General features: G+C 42.7%; 1 protein-coding gene across 2 annotated transcripts; it reads left to right on the forward strand.

Moving 5' to 3' along the window:
* Nucleotides 1-210: 210 nt before the first annotated feature.
* On the forward strand, nt 211-23,664 carry LOC110491836 (pleckstrin homology domain-containing family N member 1). Of its 2 annotated transcripts, none has more exons than XM_036946734.1 (16): nt 211-445; nt 3,152-3,242; nt 3,883-4,044; nt 8,039-8,119; nt 9,032-9,122; nt 13,284-13,420; nt 14,044-14,193; nt 16,493-16,573; nt 16,917-16,992; nt 17,119-17,264; nt 17,491-17,694; nt 19,191-19,427; nt 20,068-20,241; nt 20,622-20,840; nt 21,575-21,635; nt 22,649-23,664. In XM_036946734.1, the coding sequence occupies exons 1-16, from the start codon at nt 372-374 to the stop codon at nt 22,834-22,836; spliced, it is 2,172 nt and encodes a 723-aa protein (XP_036802629.1). In that variant the 5' UTR covers nt 211-371; the 3' UTR covers nt 22,837-23,664. The 2 variants fall into 2 exon arrangements, with proteins under 2 accessions (XP_036802629.1, XP_036802630.1); XM_036946735.1 differs by having other exon boundaries at nt 14,047-14,193.
* The last annotated feature ends 3,769 nt before the right edge of the window (nt 23,665-27,433 follow it).

Below are 27,433 nucleotides of genomic sequence, written 5' to 3' on the forward strand. Positions count from 1 at the left end.
CCCAGGCATGGTGTGAAATCCCTCACCCCACGAACACACACACACACACACACACACACACACACACACACACACACACACACACACACACACACACACACACACACACACACACACACACACACACACACACGCACCCTGTCACAACTCAAAGCCCCTCCCCCTGCACACACACGCTCTCACTCCCTCACACACACCAGTCTGTCTATACAGCACTCAGCCCTGCCCACTTCTCCCTCAGTATCTGCCTGACTTCAGCAAGGAGCACACCACCATACAGTCTGCTTTGGATTACACATTCACCATCACACAGGGAATACAATCCAGGACGTCTACAGAGGAGGTTACAGCCCCAACAACAGTAGAGCAACATGGGGAGCAGCATGTCATGTGTTCCTCAACACAACTTCAGGTTCTCCAGCAAGAGTTTCATACGCAGGAACAGGTAAGGAAGGAATAACAATCCCTCACAAAACCCTCAACTTTGTCTTTTCACTGTACGTCTGGTGTTTGTTCAAGACGGAGCGGAGCCTAAATGTCATACGTGTCTGGCTCATTTGTTGTGGTGTGTTGTTTTAGACTGGCTGTTTCAGCTGGTAGGGAATCCTGGTATTTCACAGCGTTGGAGCTGTGTGGTTTAAATGGAGGTTGTGAGGTTAATGGGGTCAGAGTCAGGATCACAAAGGTACATGAGAGCACATGAGCAGTGATACCTTTTTGACTGTGTGAACCATAATTACAACGGTGTTTTAAACTGTATGTGTGTACTGCAGTTACCATTTGCCTCTTAATTTGCATCTAAGCTGATATGTCGGTTGTCAGATAATATGGTTGTTTCCTCTTATCAGGATCTAAGCCCCATTAGAATAGAATAGACTGGTTCGAATTGAATAGGAACACTGCCAGAACATGAAGTGTCAATATCCTGGTCATGAAAGAATTATCTTGTAATGGTTGGACGGCTGCTCAAGAATTGATTAGCGGTGCTGTAAGCTTATGCTACTTTAATGAACTATCAGTATAAATAAATCAAGACTTTCTTATGCTACTTTAATGAACTATCAGTATAAATAAGTCAAGACTTTCTTATGCTACTTTAATGAACTATCAGTATAAATAAATCAAGACTTTCTTATGCTACTTTAATGAACTATCAGTATAAATAAATCAAGACTTTCTTATGCTACTTTAATGAACTATCAGTATAAATAAATCAAGACTTTCTTATGCTACTTTAATGAACTATCAGTATAAATAAGTCAAGACTTTCTTATGCTACTTTAATGAACTATCAGTATAAATAAGTCAAGACTTTCTGACCCTCAGAGAAATGCTTTTTCTTATGGGCGATTCCCCACAGCGGAACATATTTTTGGTATCTCAGATTGTTCTGGCAGTTCTCACACAGAAACTTCATTGGGAGAAGGATGTTTGACATGCTTTTTACATTTGTATCCCAAACCATGATTTATTTTTCATCATGATCAGTGTGTCCATTTTAGATCTACTGTATGTATGCCTCCTGTAAAGACCCTGTGATCTGGGAATCGGACGTGATACAGACAACATCTTGGTGTCATTATACTCCATGCAGTGTGTTCTAAAATATGGAGAATGTCGAGATTCTGAAATACACATTTTCACATTCATATATTTCATATGAACATCTCAAAATGACCCTTTTTGATGTTGTTCATTTTAAGACATTGTTTGGAACAATATACTCTACAAGTAAATTAACATTTCAGAGTGAGTGGGCTCTCTCTCTCACACACATACACAGGTGAATTGATTTTTCAACTTGGAAAAATAACATCTGTGTTCTCACTTCCTCTATGTCCTGCTGCCTGTGTGTTAGGGAAACAGGCCAGGTTCAGTTCAGGTATTCCCTACAGAGCCAAGCGAGTGAATGTGAATGCCAATCCAGTGACACAAAGAATGCTAGCTTCGCAGCTACCTGTCTATTATCTGCATTCCTCTTTGAATTTACATTTCTGGACTGCGTCAGATAGTCAGTGTACACAACATATGGTTCTGTTCAGAACTCAAAGAACAAGACCTTGCAAAATGGTGATCTCTTTATTTGATGATTGATGCTTGCCAGTCATGTTAGTCAGTTATCAGATACTGATCCGAAGTTGATTCCCACATAGTGCGAACAATATCTTTGTTGTTATGCTAACTACATTCAGATTGGACTCAGGGAGATATACTCGAGGGAGATTGTAAAAGTTGACTCCCTCTGTTATCAATGCACCGGAAAAGCTTCGTTATAAAAATGGGACACTAATGATGACAGATAGGGGTCAGTCGTGACAAAGGAAGACATTGAAGCCTGATTCATCTATTCATGCCCTGCCTATCTCAGACACAAGCCCCGATTGTTCTGCTCATTTAAATTGGTGATATCGAACGGAACTGACAAGGGGGTTCCTGGTCAATTGAGATGACACGGTGAGACACAAACCACGTTTCGACGTCATTAAGCTGTCAAGAAAAAAAAGAGCAAAGGTTATGTTGGAATGGGAACTTGACCACTTGGAGAAACCAGAGAAAAAAAGCCCAGATTTACAATGTGACACCAAGCAGTTTTTTTTTACACCCCACACACTCTTTCAAAACAAAAACCAGACAAGATAACTCTTCAGAAAGAAACACATTTGTCTTGAACTCATTGTTTTTATCTGCCATTGGGAACCCAACTGGTAGCACAGCCAGCAGATAGGCTACAGGCCTGTATGGTAAACAAGTTCTAACACATGCTTCTCCCCTCCCCTCACTCTCCTCACTCTCCTCCCTCCCCTCCCCTCACTCCCCTCACTCTCCTCCCTCCCCTCCCCTCACTCTCCTCACTCTCCTCCCTCCTCTCCTCACTCTCCTCCCTCCCCTCCCCTCACTCTCCTCACTCTCCTCCCTCCCCTCACTCTCCTCCCTCCCCTCCCCTCACTCTCCTCCCTCCCCTCCCCTCCCCTCACTCTCCTCCCTCCCCTCACTCTCCTCCCTCCCCTCACTCTCCTCCCTCCCCTCCCCTCACTCTCCTCCCCTCACTCTCCTCCCCTCACTCTCCTCCCTCCCCTCACTCTCCTCCCCTCCCCTCATTCTCCTCCCTCCCCTCCCCTCACTCTCCTCCCTCCCTCTCCATCCCGAGCAGCAGCCGCTTGTTCCGTAAAAATTATCCCCAGGAAGGACAGGAGAAGTCCAACAGCATCATCAATATCCTCTGCACTGTCACCCCGAGGAAGGTAAGGACTGCTGAAAATATGCATCTCTCTCTCTCTACCGTAGACATATTTCATGTCATATTGTCTCATCTCACCATATCAGACAACACACTTACTATGTCTGTACCTGTATACAGTATATATCTATATAAAATGAGCTACACTTCTGTCCCTGTACCTTTGGAACCAGAAAAGTGTTCTCCTACAGGGACAACCAAATAACCCTTTAAGAAAACACATTACCTCTATGTTAGTCTTGTCTTAACAACCCAACATATTTCACCTTTTACTGCAGTGGGCTAAATCAAGGTCACACAGAGTGATTCTTGGTCGTCTTAAACAAGTCTACTTTGAAACAAAAGTACACACCTCACACACATGGTTAAGGGCTTTTGAATGAGGAGATGTAGAGTTAAAATGTATTACATGTTGAGTTTGCATCACAATATGACACTTTATATACATCACAGAAGACTAAAATATAACTAAACTGTTTGACATAGAAAACACTTTATTAATGATGTAAATATACAAAATCTGAATAACATTCCACCCATGGGGCCAAAGAGGGCGCTTTTGGTCATTGAGACTACAGGAAAGGGCTACGTTATTTTGTTGTGTACAGCGGTCTAATGTTCATTGACGTGACTGTCGGTTGCAGGAAATGACCCATAAAGACCTACAGACGATCGAGAACGTTAAGTGGGACCCTCCGTTCCCTTATGACCCGGTCCACGGCTGGAAGAAGAGCAGCATCAATGTCAAGAACTACGGCAGAATGGTCCACCATTCTAAAGTCCGTTTCCGCTTTCTCCACTGCCAGGTGAGACACACCTACAACTACACACACACACACCTACACACACACACCTACACACACACACCTACACACACACACACGCACACACACACACACACACACACACACACACACACACACACACACACACACACACACACACACACACACATACACACATACACACATACACACACAGACATATACACACAGACATACACACACAGACAGACATGCACACACAGACATGTACACACAGACATACACACACAGACACACACACACACGCACACACGCACACACACACACACACACACACACACACACACACACACACACACACATACACACATATACACACACAGACATACACACACAGACACACACACACAGACACACACACACACACACACACACACACACACACACACACACACACACACACACACACACACACACACACACACACACACACACACACACACATATCACTTTATATACACTACATGGCCAAAAGTATGTGAACACCTGCTCGTTGAACATTTCAATCCAAAATCATGGGTATGAATATAGAGTTGGTCCCGACTTTGCTGCTCTAACAGCCTCCACTCTTCTGGGAAGGCTTTCCACTAGATGTTGGAACATTGCTGCTGGGACTTCCTTCCATTCAACCACAAGAGCATTAGTGAGGTCAGGCACTGATGTTGGGCGATTAGGGCTGGCTCAGAGTAGGCGTTCCAATTCATCCCAAATGTGTTCGATGGCGTTGAGGTCAGGGCTCTGTGCAGGCCAGTCAAGTTCTTCCACACCAATCTTGACAAACCATTTCTGTATGGACCTCACTTTATGCACAGGGGCATTGTCATGCTGAAACAGGAAAAAGCCTTCGCCAAACTGTTTCCACAAAGTTGGAAGAACAGAATGGTCTAGAATGTCATTGTATGCAGTAGCATTAATATTACCCTTCACTGGAACTAAGGGAACTAGCCAGAACCATGAAAAACAACCTAGACCATTTTTCCTCCTCATCAAACTTTACAGTTGGCACTATGCATTCGGGCAGGTAGCGTTCTCCTGGCATTTGCCAAACCCGGATTCGTCCGTTGGACTGCCAGATGGTGAAGCGTGATTCATCACTCCAGAGGACACGTTTCCACTGCTCAAGAGTTCAATGGCGGTGATCTTTGCACCAGTCCAGCCGATAATTGGCATTTTGCATGGTGATCTTAGGCTTGTGTGTGGCTGCTCGGCCATGGAAACCCATTTCATGAAGCTCCCGACCAACAGTTATTGTGCTGACGTTTCTTCCAGAGGCATTTTGGAACTCGGTAGTGAGTGGTGCAACCAAGAACAGACAATTTTTACGTGCTACGCGCTTTAGCACTCGGCGGTCCCGCTCCGTCAGCTTGTGTGGCCTACCACTTCGTGCCTGAGCTGTTGTTGCTCCTAGATGTTTCCACATCACAATAACAGTTCTAGCAGCTCTAGCAGGGCAGAAAATTTAACAAACTGACACTTATTGGAAAGATAGCATCCTATGACGGAGCCATGTTGAAAGTCACTGAGCTCTTCAGTAAGGCCATTCTGCTGCCAATGTGTGTCTATGGAGATTGCATGGTGGTGTGCTCAATTGTATACACCTGTCAGCAACGTACCTTTGTATATATAGTGTATTTAACTAACTACATTGATGAAACAGAAACAATGATAAAGTACAATAACCATATCTCTACACAGTCACTGTGATAAATGAGGTATTTAAACAAGCCTCAGCCCCATAGTGAAACAGCGTGTTAGTCACCCCGACGGGAGGTGAACCAAACAAACAGGTGGAGGGGACAGGATGTAGCCTATGCTCTGTGGCAGTGTGAAGCGCTTTGCTAACGCTTAGCTAACATTGACGCGGTGACCGGCAGTGATGAATCAAAACAGGGTTCAGCTTAGGGGACCTGTGTTTGAACATGCTGAGGGGAAACACCTCCCTGAGACAAACTCAGGGCTGATCTCAGAACAGGTATATGGAAAAACAGGCGCCCAACCGTGGGAATCTGTCACAGATGCAACCATGCTGTCAAGAAGAGGGAGAGAAAAAAAGGTTGAAAGAGTGGAGTGTTGGATGAGGTCATAGGAGAAAGAACACATTGTTTGGTAACTCAATACAATGTCGAACGTAAAGCCAGGAAGTATTTCTTCACTGTTTTGTTAAAAAAGAGGTGAACCCTAAAACAGTTGAGGGCTTGGCTTGTCAAATGTCAGGAAGTGATTGTAAATCACAAGTGGCTCTTTGGGAAATCCCACGAGCCCTCATAATAACACAAGTCCTCATAATAACAAAAGTCCTTATAATCCCACAAGTCCTCATAATAACACAAGTCCTTATAATCCCACAAGTCCTCATAATAACACAAGTCCTTACAATCCCACAAGTCCTCATAATAACACAAGTCCTCATAATAACACAAGTCCTCATAATAACAAAAGTCCTTATAATCCCACAAGTCCTCATAATAACACAAGTCCTTATAATCCCACAAGTCCTCATAATAACACAAGTCCTTACAATCCCACAAGTCCTCATAATAACACAAGTCCTTATAATAAAACAAGTCCTCATAATAACACAAGTCCTCATAATAAAACAAGTCCTCATAATAAAACAAGTCCTCATAATAAAACAAGTCCTTACAATAACACAAGTCCTCATAATAAAACAAGTCCTCATAATAACACAAGTCCTCATAATAAAACAAGTCCTCATAATAAAACAAGTCCTCATAATAAAACAAGTCCTCATAATAACACAAGTCCTCATAATAACACAAGTCCTCATAATAAAACAAGTCCTCATAATAAAACAAGTCCTTATAATAAAACAAGTCCTCATAATAAAACAAGTCCTCATAATAAAACAAGTCCTCATAATAAAACAAGTCCTCATAATAACACAAGTCCTCATAATACCACAAGTCCTCATAATAAAACAAGTCCTCATAATAAAACAAGTCCACACAATAACACAAGTCCTCATAATAACACAAGTCCTCATAATAACACAAGTCCTCATAATAAAACAAGTCCTCATAATAAAACAAGTCCTCATAATAAAACAAGTCCTCATAATAAAACAAGTCCTCATAATAACACAAGTCCTTATAATAAAACAAGTCCTCATAATAAAACAAGTCTTCATAATAAAACAAGTCCTCATAATAACACAAGTTCTTATAATCCAAGTCCCAGCACACCACTTCCTATAGGTGTAAAATGAACCAATGTTGACAGCATTATAAGATCATTAAGAATAAGACCAACCCGTTAGAAACATGTTGTCAACAGGATGTTAGGCTCTGGTCAAAAGTAGTGTAATTTGGGGGCCTCTGGGTTCGCGCCCAGGCTCTGTCATAACCGACAGCGACCAGGAGGTCCGTGGGGATATCCTTGTAGGGATATCCTTGTATCATCGCGCACCAGCGACTCCTGTGGCGGCCCGGGCGCAGTGCACGCTAACCAAGGTTGCCAGGTGCACGGTGTTTCCTCCGACACATTGGTGCGGCTGGCTTCCGGGTTGGATGCGCGCTGTGTTAAGAAGCAGTGCGGCTTGGTTGGGTTGTGTATCGGAGGACGCATGACTTAAAACCTTTGTCTCTCCCGAGCCTGTACGGGAGTTGTAGCGATGAGACAAGGTGGTAGCTACTAACAATTGGATACCATGAAATTGGGGAGAAAAAGGGGTAAAATTCAACAAGAAAAACAACAAACAAAAAAAAAATGTAATTTATAAGGAATGGGGTGCCGTTTAGGACACATAAATTGCACTGGTTTAAGAAAAAAATGTGCAGAGGTCTGGGTAGAAACAAAGACTATGTTGCCCCTCAGGACCACCGCAATGGACATATAGTCATGAGGTGATATTCCAGTTGGTGTTATTAGACATTCTGGGATTCTGGTGTTATACTGTTCTCGCTTCAAGTTCCAGATTGGTTTGACGATATCGGCTATGATCTCTCTCTCTTTCCAGGATGTGCATGACTGCTACCTGGACCTTTTCCAGACACACCTTCATTTCGTCTCCAACAACACCACTGGACTCACCTACCAGGTGAGGCTTTCCAACCAACTGTTTTTCAAAGGCTGTTATTTATGGACATATTGCTGTCAAAATGTTGTAAATGAATGAGTGATGATCGCAAATCACTGAAATGGTGAGGAAATGTTTACTATGACTCAGTAGTTTCAGTGCAGCGAGTGCAAGTCCCGCTGTATAAGAGCATCCGCTAAATGACATGCCTCTAGACATACGTTCCTTGCCAACGGCTTGTGTGTTGGTAAACATAGTGTGTATGATTCTGTCTCCTAAACCTGTCTCGCAAAGTATGAGCAGTCATGAATCACTGTGGTACAGTGTCTATGTTTTGTTAGCTCTAGACTCGCACCAGACTCAGTGACAGGATGGGAAGCTGCTGGATATTGGATATTAGTCATTGAGTAAATGATGACAAATATAAGGCCTGATACAATCATAATTGTACCTGGCTAGCTTTAGTTTCAAGCCAAACTAATAGTGATATTTGCGGAAATTAGAAATGCAATTAGATTGAAATCTTTTACAAAAGGAAAACAAAAGACCGGACTACAATATCGTGACTATTGGATGAAAACCGTGTATCTCCAAAACTGAAACAAATTATGATCATAAAATCACCAAACTTCAGAAGCTATTTTGAAAATTATTTCTCGGTCCTAGAGTCATATAATGTTCAGAGTACATAAAGGGGAGTGACTGATTTCAATTCATATAGGTTTGAAAATGTTATTGTTCCTTAAGTTTACAGAGAATGGGAAAAAATATCAAATTTGGCAAAGAAAATTAAGTTATGATGTACAGTACGCTTGAAAAACAGTGTACCCCATCCTTTCTATATAGTATATTTCTATGGTCCCGACAATGATAGTGTATGATGAAATGGAATGATTGAACGACTAAGATTTGACTTTGTTTTGTGCTGTGCAGGGGACTCTTCCTCTGAAAGAGCTCACCATCTGCAACCTGCAGCAAAACGGTAACTACAGCCAGCCCCAGGAATTTGCATTACAGATCAACGGTGAGTTGACCTTTAACTTGAAAGTAAAAAACGATGAACTTCATGTGCTAGTGGTATCCAGAACTGAGACAGCATGGAGCGCTGAGATGTTGGAATCGTCTGTTTTATCTTTTCTATTGACTATAGACAATCAGTCTGTGTTGCGTTTCCATTGGATCGTCTTGTAGGCTGTTTATAGTTGTTTATGATTCACAGGCAAGCTTCAAGCTACTCTGTAACTCAGTGGTGTGCTAGGCAAGGTTTTATTCTCAACAATTGAGACAAAAATATAGGAATGTTGGTTCACATTTGCATAACAACACCAATATTGTAGTGTCTAAATGCCTGTCTACTTTCAACCAGTCTCAAAGTCACATGAGATGTGTGCACATAACTCGACTGTCACGGAAATCTTGTATGGCTGTCAATGGATGACGTGTGCAAAAACATGACGTAAAGCACACGGTGCTCAAGTTTAGTTTCTCTCTCAGCAAAGACAGACAGAGCCCACATTCACTTTCACGATCCCAAGCCGAACATCACATGCTATTTTCAACTGGGGGGCGTTTCCTATGTTCTGACGTTCCGGTGATTCAAAAGTGCCATGACCCCTTTCACCTCCCCTCAACCACCAAAACTAACTAGAGTTGCCCCTCTCTGCTCTCGGTCAGGGGGCCAAGCCTCTCTTGAAAGCCCCACTTGTTATACGACAGGTGCCCCTGAACTCTCTCAGCTGTCGAGGCAGAAAGGCCAGGGCCCGCTCTCAGCCCCGTGAAGACATATAATCTATAACACATTCCAGGGGCACCCTAATTAACGCCTACTAGTTTGGCCTCTTAGGATCTGGGCCTGTGTCCACAAACATATCAAAGTAGGAGTGCTGATCTAGGATCTGTCCATGTAATCTTATTAATTATTATCTTAAAGGCAAAACTGATCCTAGATCAGCACTCCTTCTCTGAGAGGCTTTGCCCTGATCTCCAAATGTTCAAGGACTTCATTATCAACTTCACTGTGTCTTTGATAATGATGACCAAAAAGAGTTGTAAGCTTAATTTGAGCATGGTTGCCATATCGGATGTGCCTTAGTCAGCTCCTCTATTGTAGTTTCTATGGCATGACAATGAAGGTCAACGGCGTTGGCTAAAGCACAGACATACCTGGCAACTGGGCTAGAGTTGTTATGGTTTGGGATTGAAATGTGTTCGATAATAATCGTTGTTTCTCTGAATTCAACATGACACTAATATGATACTTTTTGTAGACACATGAAGTCAGCTCAAGTCATGGAGAATTATCTCTTTATTTATATTTCTTTATAATTCCCTAAATGTTTTCTTTGTTACGCATGGCCAAAACATACTTCGCATTCAGATATACTTCTTGGAACAAACTGATTTAATAAAATATTGTGTTTCAGATGTTTTCCCTGTTCTGAGAGAGCCTTTATTTACCTAGAGGGAGGCTGCAGTGCACTTGACTGGAAACACATGTAGAGTTAGCATGACGAAACTCTGAGTCAAGTGAGAGATTGTGCTCAGCAGCGATATCTCGGAATGAAAATCTTTCACATCTTTCTCATTGCTGCACTGATGAATCAGCTTTCCTGTAAGCCGTAACAACAGGAGTTGACTTAGCATGATGGATAGGTGCACGTACACTCCCGAATACTGCCCTAGAAAGTCCCGGGAAGTTCCTACAAAGGTTTAGTTAGGGTCATGTCGCAACAGTCATAACTTGAGTAAGTCTGTGTATTCATCATATTTTTGTATTCTGATACAGATACATTTGAAATGAGAGGGGGGGTGAGACATATGAGTGGGCAACACAGCCAGGAATGTGTGGCGAAGGGAAGGAAGTGGGAGCTGGACACAATGGGCTCAGAAGTCCGGAGTCGACAGCGCTACCCGTAGTCCGGACTCTCGCACTCCTATGAGTCAGTTAATAACACTTAATGACATCAGCCACGGGTCAGAACAATAGGGCTGGGCCCCAGAAATAACCTGTTATACCCTCGGTCAGGCTTTCTCCATCCTCGCTTGACCTGTGAAAAAATGCCTCAATCGAGGGAGTGTCATGATCAAGGGCAAAAATGAAAGCTGGAATGAATAGAAAGAAAATCTACAAATAAGACCAGCAAGGCTGCCAATAAGGGAACAGTCAGCTGGCAAGGCAAGCGTTCCTGACGATCAAGGCCAGCCCTAACCTTTTGGGGGCCCAAGGCAAGCGTTCCTGACGATCAAGGCCAGCCCTAACCTTTTGGGGGCCCAAGGCAAGCGTTCCTGACGATCAAGGCCAGCCCTAACCTTTTGGGGGCCCAAGGCAAGCGTTCCTGACGATCAAGGCCAGCCCTAACCTTTTGGGGGCCCAAGGCAAGCGTTCCTGACGATCAAGGCCAGCCCTAACCTTTTGGGGGCCCAAGGGAAGATTTGGTGGAAGGGGGAAACACTTTTTAGTGGCTTCCTCTTGACGTCTGAGAGAAATGTTTCAGTTTTAAAGTAAATATCCTGCAGTTCTACACTTTTTGCCATGGGGCGGAGAGAACATTTAGCACTTTTATAACACATTTCCTGCAATTATTCCCATTTTGCCATAGGGTGGAGAGAAATCTGTGCAGTTTTAAAGCTAATGTCTTGATATTCTAAAGATTGTGCCATGATTTATGCCATGTTAATGATATTGAGTGATTGTCAGTAACTGTCATAACGAGAAAAACAGCTAATGCACAAACACATTTTGAACTTGCACTTCTACTATTCCAACTCTCCAAAGTAAGTTGAGAGCAGTTCCTAAGCAATCGCTTATGTCACTTATGCCTGGGGCCTGCCCTGCTAACAATGATGAATGCGTGGGAATGGAATGAAAGAGGCTATCTCGCCTGTTATCTTTGGTATGTGTAGGGCTGATAAAGGGAGATTCCAGCTCTTTTAACATCAGGTTCTGTAGGCTACATTCCTCTTGGGAAGGAAGGCAGTCCGGAGGAAGGTGGGCTTATTTCTCCACTAGGTGAGCTGTTAGGAGGCTAAAGAGAGCAGGGGCCATATGTGTCAAGCATCTCAAAGTAGAAGTGGTGATTTAGGACTAGTTTTCCCTTTTAGATCATAATGAATAAGATCACATGGACATGGGGGACCTGATCCTAGATCAGCAGTCGTGCTCTGAGGTGCTTTATGAATACTGGCGCAGGTCACACACGCTCTCCTGTAAATGGTTTACATGTATTGTGCATTCGGAGAGTATTCAGACCCCTTGACATTTCCCACATTTTGTTACGTTACAGCCTTATTCTAATATTAATTCAATAATTTTTCCCTCATCAATGTACACACATACCCCATAACGACAAAGTGAAAATCATTTTTTAGAAATGTTGGCAAATGAAACAGAAGTACCTTATTTATATAAGTATTCAGACCATTTGCCATGAGACTCGAAATTTAGCTCCACTGCATCCTGTTTCCATTGATCATCCTTGAGATGTTTCTACAACTTGATGGGAGTCAACCTGTGGTCAATTCAATTGATTGGACATGATTTGGAAAGGCACACATCTGTCTATATAAGGTCCCACAGTTGACAGTGCAAGTCAGAGCAAAAACCAAGCCATGAGGTCGAAGGAATTATGTCGAGGCACAGATCTGGGGAAGGGTACCAAAAGATTTCTGCAGCATTGAAGGTCCCGAAGAACACAGTGGCCTCCATCGTTCTGTGATATCGCCGTTAAATTATTTTTTATAAATTTGCAAACAATTCTGAAAACCATTTATTTGCTTTACATTATGGGGTATTGTGTGTAAATTTATGAGAAAAAAAATAACAATTTAATTCATTGTAGAATAAGGCTGTAACGTAACAAAATGTGGAAAAAGTCAAGGGGTGAATACTTTCCAAATGCACTGTCAGTCAGTGGTTTCACACGTAACCGAACCTGTTTTGACGCTACAGTGGATATTTTGTGGAAGTTTGACAGAATGGGTAATTAACATGACAGGGAGCTCTACTTATTTATATATATTTTTTTTTACATAGTTTCTTTCTGAAATAGCGGGAAACCCAAAAGCACCCAAAAGCATGATTTACCGGCGACGACAAGCTGCCATTGGCATAACGTAGGACTTTCTGTCTGTAAATAAATAGGGTAGTGCTTGACACCTCTGACCCCATGATCTTTGACCCCTGCAGGTGTCAGCCTGAACCCCATCATTGTCTACTGTTCCAACCAGGAGGAGATGGACCTGTGGTTTGGCCTGCTCAAAGAACACATCGAGATCAACGGGGGCACCCCCATTGCACCTCTCGAGACCTACACCAGGGTTAAGGTAATCAAATAATACTGTTTCATTTGTATGGCAGGTCAGATGGAATTGAAGGAAAGAAAACCAGTTGAGTAGGCCAACGTAGGAGCTACACCCTGGGATGATCCTGATGTTAAAAAGTTGTCCATCAGCAGGATGTGTTGAGTCATGGCTGTCTCTCCTTGAGGGCATCATGATCCCAGGGAGCGGTCATGACTGTGACCGCACCACGACCACATCACTAGACTCACATCTGCACTGGGTCATAGTATGGCTACACCCACATGTGTGGAAAAGGCTGAACACATACATTAAATAGGTGATGAAATACAAGTATCAGGGCACAGTTCAGAAATGCAATGTTCTGAGAATGACAACAAAAGCAAAAAATAATGAATGCCGTGTTGCTTCTGTACCACCTGCAATAGTAACAGCTGGTGTAGGAACAATTTGTTTCATTATACAGTTGTATACAATATATTATTTACGTATGACTGTGCCACTATTAAATGAGGAAAAGCCCCAAAGTTATGGCAATAATAGCTCATACGGTGGAGAAGTTCTGCTATGTGTTTAATGTTTATCCTTCATAACTGGTGTGGTAAAGTTGATTATTTCCATGTCTCGCTATGTCTACCTGTTTCTAGCAGAAAGTAGAGGAGAGCACGGAGGGGAGAGAGGAGCTGAGGAACTCTATCAGTAAAGAGCCCATCTATGAGTGGGAGGGTTCTCAGCGTGAGAGTCTGGGGCCCATCACCTATGTGACCAAAGTCCACCTTCAGCACCTCCCATGCCAGGTACAACACCCACCTCACTGAAATGCTATAACCTGTCATGTTACTGAAACATTATAACCAGTCACTGAAATGTTATAACCTGTCATGTTACTGAAACATTATAACCAGTCACTGAAATGTTATAACCTGTCATGTTACTGAAACATTATAACCAGTCACTGAAATGCTATAACCTGTCATGTTACTGAAACATTATAACCAGTCACTGAAATGTTATAACCTGTCATGTTACTGAAACATTATAACCAGTCACTGAAATGTTATAACCTGTCATGTTACTGAAACATTATAACTAGTCACTGAAATGTTATAACCTGCCACTGAAACATTATAGCCACTAAAACATGACGTGTCAGTAAAAAATTATAACATTTGGCCATCTTCTCTGGAAGTTTGACATGAGTATCGAAATATCACCAAAACAAAGAACCCTGAATGCGCACAATACACTTGCTCATAAACAAAGAAAGCATATTAAGATAAATGAATAAGATAGTGTGTTCATGGTCTTGACTGTTGCTAAGTCGTTTTGTGAAACTAGACGATTCGTGGAATTGTCCAGTAGACAGTTATGACTCCAACCCATTATCAGACTGACAGCAGGGATCTGAGAATGAGTAAAAATAACATAATCAATCAATAGCTTTTACCGCAGAGCTCACTGTCTCACACACACAGTATTATATAACTAACATTGTGGGGACACACAATTCAGTCCCATTCTAAATCCTATTTTCCCAAACCCTTACCCTGAAAACCTAACCCTAACCCTAGCTCCTAAGCCTAAACCTAATTCTAATACCAATTCTAACTTTACCCCTAAACCCCCTAAAAATAGCATTTGACCTTGTAACAAAAAAAAAAACCTAAACTAAATGTTTTGTTTGTTTACTATTCTTTTGGAGACTTCTGGTCTCCACAAGTATAATTAAACACGCACACACACACACACACACACACACACACACACACACACACACACACACACACACACACACACACACACACACACACACACACACACACACACACACACACACACACACACAAGGAGTGGGCGGTGTTGCTGTGACTCTATACCTTGTGGAAGGGTATGGGCATTAAAGGAGTCTACTACAATTACTGAGACTCCTACAAAACATGTTACTCTGCTAGCCAAACAGGACAGCAACCAAAGAAGTACATGCTGCCCATTGCTGACTAGGCTTAATCCTATCAAAAAACATGACTCATGTAGCCCGAGGGTAAACCTGCAAATTAATGTTTGGTGGGAAATAGCGGTTGGCTGGTTGAAGTCTCCGGGGGGGGGGGGGGGGGGAGTTTGAGGGCTCGTAAACTGGGTGTGTGAAAGGCAGTTGCTTGGCTCAAGCAACAACTTGACTCACCTCACAGCTGTAACGTCTCACCTCACAGCTGTCTGTCAGCCACGCACACATGCAAGCACACGCACTCACACACGGTCGGGGAGATAACAGCCCACTTGCATTTAGCTACTGTTTCATTGTAAGGGCCTTTAATATTTGACACAGAAAGCCCAGTAGAACTGTGTAACAGCAACACTGCATCTGACGTGAACACACATTAGCTCTAAGACATGACACTTCATCTTCCACTGAACACAAGATACAATCTAAATCAAATCAAATCAAGGTTTATTTACACAGCACATTTCAGACATGGAATGCAAAGCAATGTGCTTCACAGGAAAAAATGAATAAAAAACGATTAAAATAAAAACTTAAATATTTACTACACAACAAACATAAGAGGATAAAAAACTGAAGAATAGCATAAACTGAATTACTAAAAAGCACCCTAAGGAAAAGCAAAGCTAAAAAGTTGTGTTGTAAGATCTCTTTTAAGTATGTCCACAGTTTCGGCCCCCTCAGGTTCTTTGGCAGGCTATTCCAGAGGCTGGGGGCATAATAACTAAACTCTCTATGCCTCTTGGTCCTGAGTTTTGGCATAGTTAAAAGGCCAGTGGACCTGAGGGACCTACTGGGCACATAACTTAAAAGCATGCCTCATGTATTGGGTGCACAATTGTGTGCTTTCTGTCTGGTCTTGTTCAGTACCCATGCTGCAGCAGTTGACCAATTTTGCAGTTGACCAATGGCTTTCGTGGGTAGACCAGACAGGAGAGCATTACAGTAGTCAAGCCTGCTTGTAATGAAAGCATGGATGAGTCTCTCTGTATCAACCTGAGAGACAAACATCCGCACCATGGCTGAACATACTGAACATTGAATTAGCTATTGAATGCAGTGAGAGTTGATTGTTGCTATTGTGTCCACTATAGGAGCATAGTGACAGACTACTGGTGATGTACCCCACCACTCTGATCATCCTATCAGAAGAGTGCCACGGCCTGTTCTACAAGGTAATTTTAAAACGTCCCGCTGAACCATGGATAGACTCTTAGCTAGCCTGGTCCCAGATCTGTTTGTGGCATCATGTCAAATCCTTGTCATGCCAAGGAGTTGGCATGAAATCATAAACAGACTGGTACTCAGGCTTACTCTTAGCTGCAGTATAGATATTTAGCATACAGTAGATGTACTGCTCTGACCCTAGTCTCACCTCTAGCTCGTATGAGTGACTCATAGCCTATGACAGCTTAATTACACTCAAGGACATACTTTGTCATGTTTGCAATCGTCTCCCTCTGACCTGTCTGTGTGTCAGAAGTGTGTGTAACAGTGTGTGTGTGTGTGTGATCACAGGGGAAACTTCCACTCAACATGATCACTGTGACCACACCCTGCCAGGACGTCAAGCCCAACACCTTCATGATCGAAGGTAACTTGACCGCTGAGCTACACTCATTTTTAAATCTAAATTGCAAATTAAGTTCACTTAAGTGCAAATTGCCTCATGCACACTCCAATGAGTGACTGAATCCATGAACTGGCTCTGCTTTCCCAGGCAAGCTTATAAACCCTATCGTGGTGTCCTGTCTTGATAAGAGGGAGTTCTGCGACTGGATCCAGTGCTTCAAAGCCTCTGATGTCCCCGTGCTCAGTCCCCCGCCCCCTGTTTATGACATCATCTACACCCCCACGCCGAGAGAGGTGAGACAGCATTATATTGGAGGCTATTGCCATATCAAGGCTATGAATATTGCATTAATGTACCCATTCTAAGTTACCTTGTTTTGGTTTGGTGCAAGCACGTTGTCTTATTTATGATCCATTAATATGCAACTCAAACTATATTCCACCTCAATTGGAACTGTGTTCGACTGTCCGTTTGGTTGGTTTCATTTGTTAACACGTCGTGCTGTATTGTTCCAACTAGGCTCCAGAGTTTGACAGGTGGAGTGTGAACAGCCAGAGCCAGGGTCGGAACAGCCAGGGTCGGAACAGCCAGGGTCGGAGTGAGTCTCTGAGGCTGGGCCAGTCCCACAGTGGACGGGGTTCAGGGTCTGGAACCCACCACCTCCAGTTCCCCCCCAGACACGAGGACAACCCTCTGTCCCCAGGGTACACAGAACCCCTGTGTGTAAGTGTGCATTTAAACACTTTCTACCAGACCTGGATCAAATACATAGGTCAAATACATTCAGATACTCAAGCTGCGATTGGTTTAGGTTGTCCAAGGCCTGGTTTCCTGATAGCGATGGAACTTACGAGTGTTTTAACGATGCATTGTTCCTATAACGGCCAGAATTGTCATGTGCTTCCCAGAACACCACGTAAAGAGAGCGTTCACAAGTGCATCATTGGAGCATGTGTCAATACTGAAAGGATAAAAAAAAAGGCAAGCGCTGATCTTGGATCAGCTTTCTCCATTCAAATCTTACCTTGACATTCGATTTATTCCACAATCCTGACGACGGATCAGCTCCTAGAGAGATATTAGGCAACAATTACAGACAGCGGCCCACAATTAGCAAAATAAGACTATTAAATTAACATGAAATTGCAAACTCCAAGCTCAATTAAGTACACCTCAAAAACAGTGTTCGAAAGTACTTGACCGAGGTCTGCTTTCTACTAAGAAACTAGAGTGAATTTGAGTGTGTACTACTGGTATGCCCATGTAAAGTTAATGTATGTACTTTTACACCACCGCATGTGGTGTTGTAAGGCTCTGCTCTGTGGTGGGGGTATTTACGTAGCTGGTATAAAGCATGTATCTGATGTCCACAGGACTCTATCATGAAAGAGCTTGTTTGTTTTGGTGGAGTTGGGCAGAGCAGTAGGAGCACTTTTCGTTTCCAAAGGTTAATTATTAACCAAGGTCTAGACCGTGCCTCTCCTGTTACAACCCAAGCCAACGCTGAAGTCCTGAAGCCTCCCGAAAATGAGATCAAAACATATTTGTTTTTTCCCTCCGATATAACACCATAAAGACACATTTGACCATAAGAAATGAGGGGCACTTACTCGCTGCCTTAGCAATCAACAGGTTACCTGAGAACAGAGAGACCTCAAGAATCAACAGAAGTGCCGTATGCTATCAAGACCTTGATCGGACTCCCTAAATAACGAAGGACCCTGCAGACTGGTCGCTCATCCAATTAGCTTATAGAGGGAAAAGCTCTCTGCCCAGAAACATGTTGTTCTTGGTGTGTGTAGCCTACTTTTAGCTACTGAACTGCACCTCCCCGGTACAAATTAAGATGATTTGAAATCTTCAACTTTCCTTGCTTACACTTTGGCAGCGAATAACATCAGCTAGACTTTGGGTGCTATTTAAGCAAAGCAGGAATACAACTTTACTTTTCAGGGCGGGTATAGGAACAATAGCATCATAACAGGTTCGCCAGATTACAGATTTGTTTGAACTCTTTGGGCCAATTTCCCGGATCCAAATTAAGCCCTGGACTAAAAAGCATGCTCAATGGAGAATATCTTGGTGCTTTATAGTTCAGAACGAGACTTAGTCTGAGTCCGGGTCCGGCACATCCCTTTTGTGTTAATTCGTATCACCCCTGTTAGTTTTGATGTTACTGACCATCTTGACCTTTGCCCTCTGTCTGTGTGTCCTTACAGTACAGTTCCAGTCGGCCCACGTCCACCGAGATGGCTCGACTGGGAAGCCGCAGCAACAGCGTGTCATCCCACACTAGGCCCGAGCGCGACCTCCGACCTTTGTCGCAGCGCTACTCCTCCCCGCAGCGCTGCTCCTACCTCACCCCTGAGGGGCCGGTGTACAACATGCCCTACTCAGGCCTGCACTGTGACCGCGCCAGCACCCAACAGTATCTGGAGAAGGCCCCTCTCGTCAAGGTACTCGCTAACTTGATTATGGAATATTCCCTCTGGGACTATGCTTTGCTGTTCATCATGTGTGCAAGAACCGAAACAGTTTACCACAAAACAACAGGGCTGTCAGTTAAAGGAGTAGAAGGATAGTTGCCAGCGGTGTAAAACGATATGTTACAGTACCTATCCAGCTTAATTCAGTAGATATGTCTTAGGGAAGATATTACCCCATAAATGCTGGACAGGGAACAACTTTCCGTAACCTTCGGCTGTCATTGGGTTCCTAAACTAAATCAGACAGCACTCAGGGAGAGCAGCCTATTTTACGCCGCCCCTCTAAAGTCACTAAAGACAGATAAGTGTAGCAGGCTAGCGGCATACACTCCAGGAGTCACATAATGCACACAAACTCGGACAGTTGTCACGCTAGCAGACTACACCCTCCAACCCCTCTGTAGATCATGTCTGAGATTAGCCCCGTCTCTCCGCTTGGTAACCCTACCCTAAATCCCAGCACTAAGTGTGGCTTAAATGATTAGCGTCTGCTAGTCCCCGAGCGTGAGAGCGCTAGAAAAGAGAATGTCCATTCATGTCCTGTGCTGAGAGCAAAGACTGTGAGCGACGGAATAATAATGATAACCGCTGGAAATCCCTGTGTGATCAGTCCAACAGCTGGAGCACTCCACAGACGTCCCTGAAGTACGCGTCGCTTTCTGCCCCCCAACGGCACTCGGACATGTGCGCCCCCCGGCAGCCCCTGTCGCCCCTGTATGACGAGCCCTGCACCCCCGACATCTATGCCCAGGAGGAGGAGAGCCGGCTCAGGCAGCAGCCAGCGGTAAGTGGGTCATGATACTGGATTCAAGAGTCTCAGTTTACACCACAAGCATACCCGGGAATTTCAGTTGTGTGTCTGGACTCTAGTCTCAGCATTGACACATTGGCAGGTTTGAGGTCCATTTCTTTTCAGTGGCTTTATATGCATGACTGTCATTGGACAGATACTTCATCCAATTAATAAGTGCTCGTAGCGTAAATTGGGACATTTCATTTCAAAACATTTTCCATGTTCAATTCAATTCCTTTCAATCAATCAAATCTATGTGACCCTTTTAACATTTCTCACAAAAGTACTTTACTACTACAATTCTACCTCTATTGCTACTACCAATTTGACCTTATGGCTTTCTAATGTTCTTTTCCTCTGACCCTCAACAGCAGTGTGTGAGAGGACCACCACAGCAGCAGCAGGACCCTCATCTCCTACCCTCCTCCTTCCAGCTGCGCACCCCTCCCCTGGGCAAGCGCTGCCGGAGGAGTCTCGTACTCATCCAGGGCCAGGGGCTGGAGATGGAGGGCCCTCAGGGGCCAGACCAGAGAGCTAAGGCCGTCTCCAGACTGAGGCTGCTGCCTGCACCCAAAGCAGTGCAAGAGGAGGTGAGAAACTGAAACTCAATGACTCACAATCACAAAGCGTTACTGCTGGTCCTAGATCCCTCCTACTCTGAGACACTTTATATATACCGGCCAATGCAACTTACAGTGTGGAGTTGTAAATGCAATATTTATTTGACCTTGTATGTATGGTAAGCATGTGGCTGGGATTCAATCCATACTGTGTTGGAGCATTGTAGCGCTTGACATTCAAAGGTAATTTCTAATGAGAGCTTGGGACTATAAGGTTCTATCTTAGTTTTTGTCAAAATTATAGTTATTGACATAGCCTTGTTCTGTTCAATGTTCTCTACCTACAGTATGTAGTGCTCTAAATATCCCAATTCATGTTGTTAAATAAAAATAATGCAAGATAAAAAATGCTGACACCATTCAAACCAATGAGGGTTCGGAACTTTAAAGCCAATTATCTCAGGATCATCTTTGTGCAGATATAACCTTGTATTCCCAAGCTCTCGAATTAAGCCGACATCCACAGCCCTTACCTTGAATGTGATCTCCACAAACACAGGAACATTGCCTTTAAAAGGCACACTGTCGACAGCGCTGTAAGGTTTAAATTCCGGCCATAGTTAATGCATTATGGATCAATCATATTTATTTTTGAATACTGTGGGTATAATCTCCATTTGTTGTACTCTATAATAATCCCCCCTAAAGTACTATTTGTTGTTCTTGTACATGCGAAGCAACTTTGTGTCCTCATCTTTTGACAGAGGGTCTTCCCCGTGATGCCTGCTATGAACACCACCCAGATGCTATATGGTTTCTCACCAGGTAAGAATGTCAAGCGTGCTCATGTAAACTTGCACACTGCACTCACAATGGAACAACATTCTTCACCTTGTACTGTTAGGACCAGAAAATGATACTATGTTATGCTATGTTTTAAAACTGAAACAGCAAGTAAGTTGGTTACCTTTAGCTTACTATGTATTTAGCATTTCTTTCTGACAAGAAAAAGGAATGCTCACCATTTCAAACCTCTCTATGATATTGTCACATCGTCAATCACACACTTAAATCCCACTAAAATCAGCCTTAGTTGGTAACAATTTGCTTCAACATCCTCAATGACACAGAAGCCTATTCATAAGGGGACTGTATTTTTACCACTTCCAAGAAAAACAGGGCATATTTACACATACAGTATAGGCCAGTATAGTACAGAACGGTAGACTATTGGACTGGGTGTGTTTGTCACTGTCAGCATGCAGTCAGACAGGCTATCTCTGCAGAGAGAAAAGTGCAGGAAATGCACAGGTGTGCCAATGAAATGGAGCTTAGGCCAGCTTTAAATGCCATGTGTGCAGGTGTCTCATGGGGGGGGGGGGGGGGGGGGAATCCAGTGTAAGAGAACACTGTTCCAGACAGGGTTACTACCAACTGTGATTGACAGCACACAACTGGGCAAGGGCTGCTCTCTCTAGCTCATATCCATGGGCCCTTTTATCTAATATAAAAACAGGATGCGTTTTAAGAGGTTATCTCCAAATATAACCTGTAATTGGATATTAGGACATTCCCGGTGATCATTTCAAGCTCTGTGTCTTTGCACAATTCCCAGGAGAAAACAGAGGACAAACGTGGGTGATGTTGTATAGGCATGCCACAGTACTGGTTTTACAGCACAGTACGTTAAGCCGAAGAAGGCAGTTCACACCATGAGAGAGTTATATACATTGGACCTGGTCCCAAAACTGTTTCCCAATCTGGGCGAGGCCTTCTATTCTTCTTCTTCTACTGCTATCAAACTAAAAGCCTGGGAATCGTTTCTCTTGCCCCCACAGATCACAACTCGTACCTTGAACCATCTGAGCCAGATGACCAGCAAATGGACTATGATAACATTTGGGAGTACGACTGCAATACTGGGATGATTCAGCCCATGTCTGGAATTTCACCACACCGGACGGGATTAGACTTCGGGGCCAGAGGCCTGGGTGCCATGGCTACCAACCAGCAAAGATGGTTATAAAACCAAACAATGGACTGGCGCTCGTCTGGACGTGTGCAAACAACAGATCCCCATCAGAGAGCCATAAAAAAAACACTGTGGAAGCTCACTACTGCATATCATGCTTGTGTCCTAAATGGCACCCTATTCCCTATTTAGTGCACTGGGCTCCGTTTAAAAGTCATGCTCTGTATTGGGAATAGGGTGCCATCTGTATTTGTTAGATATTCAGTTGTCAGAAGAATGCTTTATGTGGGTGTGATAAGAGTACGGTATTTGTATTTAAGCTGCACTACTGTACTGTATGTTAACACAGATAAACATGATTCAGCAAAATCACTTTCCCACACAACAGTATGAAAAGGTAGGAAACAGCCTGATATTGTAGCATTAATGAAAGTGCAAAATGTACATAGTTTTTAACCCGGTGCGCTTGAAATTGTATTTTTTCCCCTACTGTGTGTAGGCTACTGTGCACTGCATTGGGCTTCATATTTTACATTTTGTGTGTTTTTGTACTATTTATGAACATTTTCTTGAAAACCGTCCTGTTTCCATGCTTTTTTATTGTGTTAACTTTTTGATTCGTATATTATATAATTATTATATTCTATCCTCAGACGACTTGTCTTTGGTTGTAAGCTGTAAAAAGCATTCCACAAAGCTAAAAATAGCAACATCTGCATTATTTATTCAATGTTCTGAAATCACAAAGCAAACTTTGAGGGCTTAAAAGGACTTTCTGCATTGTGCTGCTACCTCTGCCAAATGTTGCTCATCTTTGTGTGGCTTGTTTCTTCTACTTTGTTTGAGGTGTTATTTTTTATTTACAATAAAAAGTACATTACATTTCTCTTATTCTTGCCAAATGCTTTGAATATCAACTTGGACTGATAATATTTGATTTATACTTTTGTTATTTTTAGTGATGTTTAGTAGTAAGTAAACTGAACAAAAATATAAACGCAACATGCAACGATTTTACAGGGTTACAGATCATATAAGGAAATCAGTCAATTTAAATAAATTCATTAGGCCCTAATCTATTTATTTTACATGACTGGGCAGGGGCGCAGCCATGGGTGGGCCTGGGAGAGCATAAGCCCACCCACTGGGGAGCCAGGCCCAGCCAATCGGAATTAGTTTTTGCCCACAAAAGGGCTTTATTACAGACAGAAATATTCCTCAGTTTCACCAGCTGGCCCGGTGGCTGGTCTCAGACAATCCCGCAGGTAAAGAAGCCAGATGTGGAGGTCCTGGGCTGGCGTGGTTACACGTGGTCTGCGGTTGTGAGGCTAGTTGGACGTGCTGCCAAACTCTAAAACAATGTTGGAGGCGGCTTATGGTAGAGAAATGAACATCTGGCAACTGTTATGGTGGAGAGTTATTCAGTCAGCATGCCATTTGCACACTCCCTCAAAACGTCAGACATCTGTGGTGTGTTGTGTGACAAAACTGCACATTTTAGAGTGGCCTTTTATTGCCCCCAGCATGAGGTGCACCTGGGTAATGATCGTGCTGTTTAATCAGCTTCTTGATATGCCACACCTGTCAGGTGGCTGGATTATTTTATCAAAGGGGAATGCTCACTGACAGGGATGTAAACACATTAGTGCACCAAATTTGAAAGAAATAAGCTGCGTATGTAACATTTCTGGGATATTTTATTTCAGCCCATGAAACATGGCACCAGCACTTCACATGTCAAATCAAATTTTATTTGTCACATACACATGGTTAGCAGATGTTAATGCGAGTGTAGCGAAATGCTTGTATGCTTGTTGCGTTTATATTTTTGTTCAGTATAGTTATGACCTGAAACAAACTAAGACCTTATGTAAATAGGTAACACTTTCATGAACAAGCATTAGAAAACAATTTATAAATGTGTTTAAGCATTACAATTCATTAGCATGTTATCTAGTATGTATAATAATCAATAAAGCATTTTAAACATTTATGAACATTTTTAAAAATTGATAATGGTTCATTAATAAAAGTCAAAGAATTACATTTGAATACGGGTTACGATGATAGTAGAGTTCCAATGTACAACAGACAAGCTCCTTTGAACGAAAAGAAGACAATGGATCAGATAGATGTATAAGGAAGATTGACTTCAAATCTGATATTTTCAACCGTACTGAGGAATGCCATTTCAAGAAATGTTTACTAGTCAGGCTCTTTTTCATAAAATTAAATGAATACATTTTGCAAAAAGAGCACATTCCAGTAGACGTGTTATTTCACCAAGGACCTTAAATCTGTGACGCTTTTCTCTCGTTCTCGTTCATAGCCCAACGTCGCCGTCTGCTGGTGAAAAACTTAATTGTATTGGAAATGGAATCACGTTTTATGGTGTGCTCATCTATGCACACTTTACACACACACACACACACACACACACACACACACAATCATCATATACGCTGCTGCTACACTGTTTATCATACATCCTGATGCCTAGTCACCTTACCCATATTCACTGAACAGTGTTATAGAAATAGTTGCGGTGGCAGCAATTTGGCTGAAATACAATGTCAGGATTGTGACTTTAACATCAGAATTAATGTGTTCAACTTTTCAACTAATATTGATCATAACACACACAAATCGGACAGTATGACATTTAATGTTGGGTATGGTTATATGGATTGTGTTTTACAGTTTTTAACAATCGCTAGGACCCATTTCTCAATAATTAAGTCACTTTTTCAAAACTCTTCACACAGTGAGCACAACAGCAGTCTATGTGGGCTAAGCTGTGGATCATTTTTCATTTTTTTGGCACAAAATGCATTCAATGACTACATCTTTCAAATTTCCTGAATTATTTTCTCACTCAGACACGACCACCACCAAAACCTTATGCACCTACGGCCAATTTGCACATGTTTACATACTCTTTTCAAAACTGTTAAACTTGAATTCAAAACCTAAAATAATACAAACTTGAATAAGACAGCAATTTACTACATTTCTACAGTAATACCGTATTGAAATATATTCCAAATCTAAAAAATGAAATACTATCAAAACAATTAGACCAACCACAGCTGATTCCCATTGTCGCTGAACACCTACCCAGGTGTTAGTCTTTCAATTACATTACCATCTATACAAAATGGGACATTTTAGGAATAATGCTGTACTCTAATGTAAACATGGACCCAGCCAGAGATAGAGAAGTGGCTGACAGAGGAAGAAGAGTGGCTGGGAGATGGAGAGAGGTACATATGCGTGGTGGAAGAAGACTGAGAGGAAGATCAAGAGCTGTAGTCCCAGATGAGATTAGGGTTACTATAATTGATCATGTAATAAATCATGGTGTATCAAGGAGAGAGGCTGGTCTGAGAGTGCAGCCTAATCTGCAACACTCAACAGTGGCATCTATTGTGAGAAATTTCCGGCAAAACAACAGGTAAGATGTGCATTCTGCAAGGGCATCTGACTGAACTGCACATTACAGAGGTAAATTGAGCAAAGCCCCATACTTGTGTAATTGTTTTTGTATTTCTGCTTAGGACCCAACGGTTACCTCCTACAGGCGGGAGAGGTAGGATTTTCACTGCTGTGCAGGAAACTGCAATTGTTGATATGGTCATCAGAAACAATGACATAAAACTCATAGAGATTGTTGGCAGACAACATTACATTTGGAAATATTCCCAATGTAAGCATAACAACTATTTCTAGAGTCCTGAAACAACATCAAGTCAGGATGAAGCAGTCGTACACTGTCCCCTTTGAGAGGAACTATGATGGAGTCAAGCAACTCAGGAACCAATATGTCCATGTAAGATGACTATAAAATACAGAACTGGTTTTGAGCAAAACAGGGCAGAGGCACACAATGGCATGTTTAGGTATAATGTAAACTACCGTAATAGCCTAACTCTTATGTTGCCTTGTGGATTTATTTTAGAGAGTCATGGAGATTGAAGCCAGGCAAACACCCCACATAATCATCTTTCTGGATAAGGCTGGTTTCACCCTGGCCTAAATTTGGCAGCGAGGAAGGAATGTGATTGGGAAAAGAGCCACAGTGGATGTCCCGGGCCAGAGGGGTGCCAACATCACAATGTCTGTAGCAATATCCTCTGATGGATTGCTGTTACACAAACCGCTAATTGGGCCGAGCGTCTCATTACATTCCTGGGTGACCTCTATGGAAGGTGAGGAAAGGGTTGCAGTGAGGCGAAATCGGCCCACGTTTGTTATTGTATGGGACAATGTGGCATTTCACCACTCCCATGCAGTCACAGAGTGGTTTGCAGCCCATCCTAGGATGGTGTCACTTTTCCTCCCACCTTACCCTCCATTCCTCAACCCCATAGAGGAATTATTTTCTTCATGGAGGTGGAAGGTTTATGACCATCATCCACATGATCAAATGTCCCTCCTGGACGCAATGAATGCTGGATGCCTGGAGATTCTTTCCTATGTGCATTGCCCAAGATGACATAAGATGTGATCTGAATGAGAACCTGTGGCCAAATGCAGCAGATAGGGTTGACTAGCATTGCTACTGTATCTCTATCGGTAGATGGTGTATATACAAATTCTTGTATTTTGGAATCCCTCAATGCCAAAAAATGACATAAAACATATTGAAGCA

The sequence above is a fragment of the Oncorhynchus mykiss genome, chromosome 16 (genome assembly GCF_013265735.2).
Source record: "Oncorhynchus mykiss isolate Arlee chromosome 16, USDA_OmykA_1.1, whole genome shotgun sequence".
NCBI lineage: Eukaryota > Metazoa > Chordata > Actinopteri > Salmoniformes > Salmonidae > Oncorhynchus > Oncorhynchus mykiss.